Raw genomic sequence first — 6,105 nt, forward strand, 5'->3', positions numbered from 1 at the left:
CCCGTCGAACACATCGACCGGTGCCCTGGCTCTGATACCATTTGTAACATCCCCTTCTGGCACGTATCACAATATTGTCCGCTTTGGGCCACTCGGCACGAGGACTTCCCAGGGGGTCACCCATCCTGGTACTACTCCCGCCCGAGCACGCTTAACTGCAGAGTTCTTATGGGATCTGCTGCCCTCACGGCTTTAAAACGCGTTGTGATAGGGAAGGTATCCACACCCCTTATAAGGAATGCTTAGTTCTCCTTCCCAGCCGATGTGGGATCAGATCTAACCCACTTTCACCCCCCATTATAGGGTTCGACGTCCCCGTCGAACACATCGACCGGTGCCCTGGCTCTGATACCATTTGTAACATCCCCCTCTGGCACGTATCATAATATTGTCCGCTTTGGGCCACTCGGCACGAGGACTTCCCAGGGGGTCCCCCATCCTGGTACTACTCCCGCCCGAGCACGCTTAACTGCAGAGTTCTTATGGGATCTGCTGCCCTCACGGCTTTAAAACGCGTTGTGACAAAGAAGGTATCCACACCCCTTATAAGGAGTGTTTAGTTCTCCTTCCAAGCCGATGTGAGATCAGATCTAACCCACTTATAAGGGGTGTGGATACCTTCCTTGTCACAACGCGTTTTAAAGCCGTGAGGGCAGCAGATCCCATAAGAACTCTGCAGTTAAGCGTGCTCGGGCGGGAGTAGTACCAGGATGGGTGACCCCCTGGGAAGTCCTCGTGCCGAGTGGCCCAAAGCGGACAATATTGTGATACGTGCCAGAGGGAGATGTTACAAATGGTATCAGAGCTAGGGCACGGGTCGATGTGTTCGACGGGGACGTCGAACCCTATAATGGGGGGTGAAAGTGGGTTAGATCTGATCCCACATCGGCTGGGAAGGAGAACTAAGCATTCCTTATAAGGGGTGTGGATACCTTCCTTGTCACAATGCGTTTTAAAGCCGTGAGGGCAGCAGATCCCATAAGAACTCTGCAGTTAAGCGTGCTCGGGCGGGAGTAGTACCAGGATGGGTGACCCCCTGGGAAGTCCTCGTGCCGAGTGGCCCAAAGCAGACAATATTGTGATACGTGCCAGAGGGGGATGTTACAAATTAAAGTGGGTTAGATCTGATCCCACATCGGCTAAGCATTCCTTATAAGGGGTGTGGATACCTTCCCTATCACAACGCGTTTTAAAGCCGTGGGGGTAGCAGATCCCATAAGAACTCTGCAGTTAAGCGTGCTCGGGCGGGAGTAGTAACAGGATGCCTATAATGGGGGGTGAAAGTGGGTTTGATCTGATCCCACATCGGCTGGGAAGGAGAACTAAGCATTCCTTATAAGGGTGTGGATACCTTCCCTATCACAAAGCGTTTTAAAGCTGTGAGGGCAGCAGATCCCATAAGAACTCTGTGGGTGACCCCCTGGGAAGTCCTCGTGCCGAGTGGCCCAAAGCGGACAATATTGTGATACGTGCCAGAGGGGGATGTATGATGATGTATTATGAAAATTAATGAAAGTACGTTACTATTTCTCATAAAGGAACTATATAAAAGAGAGTACATGGTAAAATGACATACCAAGTTCTAAATGACCAAAAAATGAAATCAAATAACAAAATCCATGCGAACACTTTACATATTATTTAGTCATTAACTAAACACATCCCCACAGTGGGGAATGACTTGTTCTCGCTAATCAATTCTAAAGTCGTGTTTGCCCTCTTTGTATCAACAACAACAAGCTAAGAAAGTTTTGTAGCAGGCAGACTTTTCTTAGCATAAGATTGCAATGTTTACATGAGAACCATAAAATCAATTTAGGGCTTTAACCTTAAGGGTTTCAAAAGCTAAACATCAAAATGAAATACAGACCATAAGTTGATTTAGGGTTGAAAAATATAAATTGGAAATACCTAAGATAGTGAGATGACGAACATATGAAATAGGATGGGGAAAACTGACTGAAACAATCAACCATCTTCTTCGTTTTCTTCTTTAAGAAACCTTTTCCGCCACCTAAAAACCTGCAACCAAGCTGAATACAAAATATGTGAAAATTTGAATGGGTCATCAAGAAGAATAAAGAAAAACGGTGAAAATGAGTGGCAGAATCTTCGAACCCGAATAGTTTTAGCAGATTGCGAGAGTTGATGAAAGTGTGAGTGCTGCAAGATGAAGGAGATGGTGAGGGGTTGTAGATGGCTGATGTTGGATGCCAGTAGTGTTGACGGTGGATGTTCATAGATAGGTCATAAGGGTACGACTATATACAAAATATTTTTTCTTTCGACTTTTCGAGATCTAACCTCAATCTTTCATTTGTGCTTCTTTTTACCAAAATCCAGCCTTGATCTTTCATTCTTTGTTGTTAATAGAGATAATATAGTGATGCGGCTAAGCTAAACAAACGATTAGGATTCTTGGTGGAAGGTTTATGTGATTTTAGGTTATGAATGCAATCAGAGTTTGGAAACTATGTAGAGCTTATGGAGCGCGTAAGTATTGTTCGAAAGAAACGGTGTTTGAATAAGATGATATCAACAAATTGATCTAAGCATGGAAAAGCTCTACATGAAACACAATCAAGGGCAGTGGCGGACCTATTAAGGGCCTTTGGGGTCCCGGGCCACTGCTCAATTTCCGGCACGCAGTGTAAATTTTTTTTTTTTTTTTTTTTTTTTTTTTTTTTTTTTTTTTTTTTTTGGTTTTTTCTATTAGGTGCATCCGTTTGAAGTACGAGGGACACCCCTACTAAAACAGTCTGCGTCCGCCACTGATCAAGGGTATTTATTGTTTAAGATGATGAAATCAAGTTTTTCTTTTTGATATATACTAGAGATTTAAGGATTTTTATTTTTATAAAGTTTAAACCATTTCATAGTCGCATCAAGGATTGTTGCTGCATATGATATAGATATGTATTTATGATGAAAGGGAGTCCAGGGGAGGTTGGTTTTAAGTATTAAATGCAATTTGCAAACGACGTCGTGATGACGATAAGGTGACGTAGTTCAAAGATAATAATAAGACGCAGCAGATATGAAAAAGTTAATAAACTGCGGTCAACGGTATTCCTTAGACCTTCTCTCCTCCCTTCCGCTGTGGCCTGCGGCATGTATATAAATACATATATCTATCAAACCCAAACCCAAACACAAACACCCAAATATACATAAGAAATAAGATTTGAGAATTGAGAATTAAGATAAAGTAATAATGTCGAGTGATCCCCGCAGCGTGGTAAGAAAGTTTCTTGCGAGGCCTCAATATGAAGGAGCTGGAGCTGTTGTCAGAAGGAGCATCGGGAGGTTAATCAGTCACTCTAACACTTCATTTCTCTTTAATTTCTTTAATTCATTGTCTCTTAATTATTGGGTTTTTTCATTTCCCTCGCTTTTCAGGTTCGAGCTTAAATACTTCGATCCTTTCCTTGTTTTGGATGAATTCTCAGGTAGCTCTCTGTTTTTTTACCCCTTCTTTTTGTTTGGTTAAGCTATATATATATATATATATATATATATATATATATATATATATATATATATATATATATATATATATATATATATATATATATATATATATATATATATATATATATATATATATATATATATATATATATATATATATATATATATATATATATATATATATATATATATATATATATATATATATATATATATATATTAAGGAAATAACAGCTTTTTTTATATATGGAGTAAAATAAAACATGTTTCTAATTTATTTGGATTTTGAAGTATCTGCTCCTGCTGGATTTCCTGATCATCCACATCGAGGTAATATTAAGTATTTTTTTATTTCTTGCTCAGTAATTACTTAACCATGCAAAAAACACATCTACGTAATATTATAATAGATAAAAGTATAACCAAACTTTATTGATTAAATAATTCTTATCATCCTTTGTCCCTCTGTGTGTTCCATCTTCTAAACAGGTTTTGAGACTGTCACATACATGTTACAGGTATATTTCTACACATTAATTTTTGAATATATATATATATATATATATATATATATATATATATATATATATATATATATATATATATATATATATATATATATATATATATATATATATATATATATATCCATATGTTACCATGTCTTTATGCATGCTATTTAGCATTTACACCCACCAAACACAAGTTAAAAAGATTCTTATATAATTAAACAAGCTATTTGTGTTTGTGTTACAATATTAGTGCTGGATTGAAAACTGCACTTTCTTTTCTCTTCAGTGCTCTCGTCACTAACTAATTAACGGGGGCTTGATGCTTCTTCCAATTCAAGCCTGCTTTGTCACAAATATCTGTATTATCAAATTTTCACTATATAGTATAGTTGAACTCAAGAAAAACTAAAATCAGAAGAACAAGTTTTTAAACCTTGGGTGTTTAGGTTTGTATAATCAAGATTTGGACACGTTATCCACTCTAATTACAGGGTAAATATTTATGATTAATTTTAAACGCGGTTCAGTTGACTTTAGAAAGTTTTAATTAATGTGATAATATATATAATATAATTTATGATGATGGTGATGATTTTGTCCATGAAATGGGTTTAGTGATTAGTGGGGTTGAATTGATTAGCTAAGGGGGTCAATTGCAATTGCAGGGAGCTGTAACACATGAAGACTTTGAGGGACACAAAGGGACCATCGGAGTTGGTGACTTACAATGGATGACTGCTGGAAGAGGGATTGTGCATTCCGAAATGCCTGCTTCTCATGGCACTCAAAAAGGCTTGCAATTATGGATCAACCTTTCTTCTAGAAACAAAATGTAGGAGTATTATTATTATATATATCCGACTTCACTTTCCATCACAGATGTATGGTACAACCATTAATTCAAAGGGATTAATTAATTTCCAATTATATATTTGTTGAACATGCATACATGCAGGATTGAGCCAAGGTACCAAGAGATGGCGAGTAGGAATATTGCAGAAGCTACTGAAGATGGAGTTACAGTAAGAATAATAGCAGGGGAGAGCTTGGGGATGAAGTCGCCAATATATACAAGAACACCCACAATGTTTCTTGATATTACAATGGAACCAGGAACCCAACTTCAACAGCCTATACCCGAATCATGGAATGCGTTTGTATACGTATTAGAGGGAGAAGGTGTGATTGGAACCTCAAAATCATCATCCACGACACCACACCATATTCTACTTCTGGGTCCTGGCGATGGCGTTCAGGTTTGGAACAAGTCATCATCCAAAAGGCTACGCTTCATTTTGGTTGGAGGAGAACCACTGGGAGAACCTGTTGTTCAGTGGGGTCCTTTTGTCATGAACACACAAGAACAAATTGACCAGACGATTCACGATTGTGAGAATTTTGAAAACGGATTTGAGAAAGCCAGGTATTGGAGGTCGTCTGATCAACCCACTCATCATCAAGACCACACCTTTTAGAATTTTCTGTTCATCTCGATTATATATGTTTTTTCTTTTGTCGTTTCATATTTTCATAAGGTTTTAGCCTTTTAGGTGCAGGCATGTTAATTGGGCTTAATTAATTAATAAAAATAAGACAATGATAATCATCTATGATGATATAGTGCTTGGTAAGCATGATGTTTAATTTGGGTTACAGTGAGTGTAATGATAGGATACGACTACATATTCGAAGGAATCATAAAAGAAAGAAACAAAGCTAAGGAAAGAATAAGAAGTGGAGTTTTGATTCCATTGGATATCTTTGAACGGCATAATTGAGATTTTATCAAACTTTGTAGGCCCATGTTTGAATGACTTTTAATCTTCTTAAATTAGGTTACTTCGGTTATTCTTGTTTTTAGGGTTTTATTAATTCTAAAAATGTTTTAAAGATTTTTTTTTTCAGAAACCTCAATTAGATAAAAAAAAAATTATAAATTAATTTTGAAAAAGCTTTTGATTCAGTAAACTGGAATTTTTTAGATTCCGTCAGCTTTGATAATGGGTTGTTTAAAATCAGTAGGATCGTATATTCTTGTAAATAGATTTGTAACTCTAAAATTTGATATTCATAAAGGAGTGAAGTAAGGGGACCATTTTTCTCATTTTCTCTTCACTCTTGT

The 6,105-nt window shown here is 37.3% G+C and overlaps 1 protein-coding gene across 1 annotated transcript; it reads left to right on the plus strand.

Moving 5' to 3' along the window:
* Positions 1–2,743: 2,743 nt before the first annotated feature.
* Positions 2,744–5,614, plus strand: LOC111882310 (pirin-like protein). The gene is made up of 6 exons (XM_052765449.1): positions 2,744–3,306; positions 3,400–3,449; positions 3,763–3,801; positions 3,961–3,989; positions 4,649–4,815; positions 4,939–5,614. The coding sequence occupies exons 1-6, from the start codon at positions 3,215–3,217 to the stop codon at positions 5,456–5,458; spliced, it is 897 nt and encodes a 298-aa protein (XP_052621409.1). The 5' UTR covers positions 2,744–3,214; the 3' UTR covers positions 5,459–5,614.
* Positions 5,615–6,105: the final 491 nt, after the last annotated feature.

Source organism: Lactuca sativa, chromosome 7 (genome assembly GCF_002870075.4).
Source record: "Lactuca sativa cultivar Salinas chromosome 7, Lsat_Salinas_v11, whole genome shotgun sequence".
NCBI classification, from domain to species: Eukaryota; Viridiplantae; Streptophyta; class Magnoliopsida; order Asterales; family Asteraceae; genus Lactuca; species Lactuca sativa.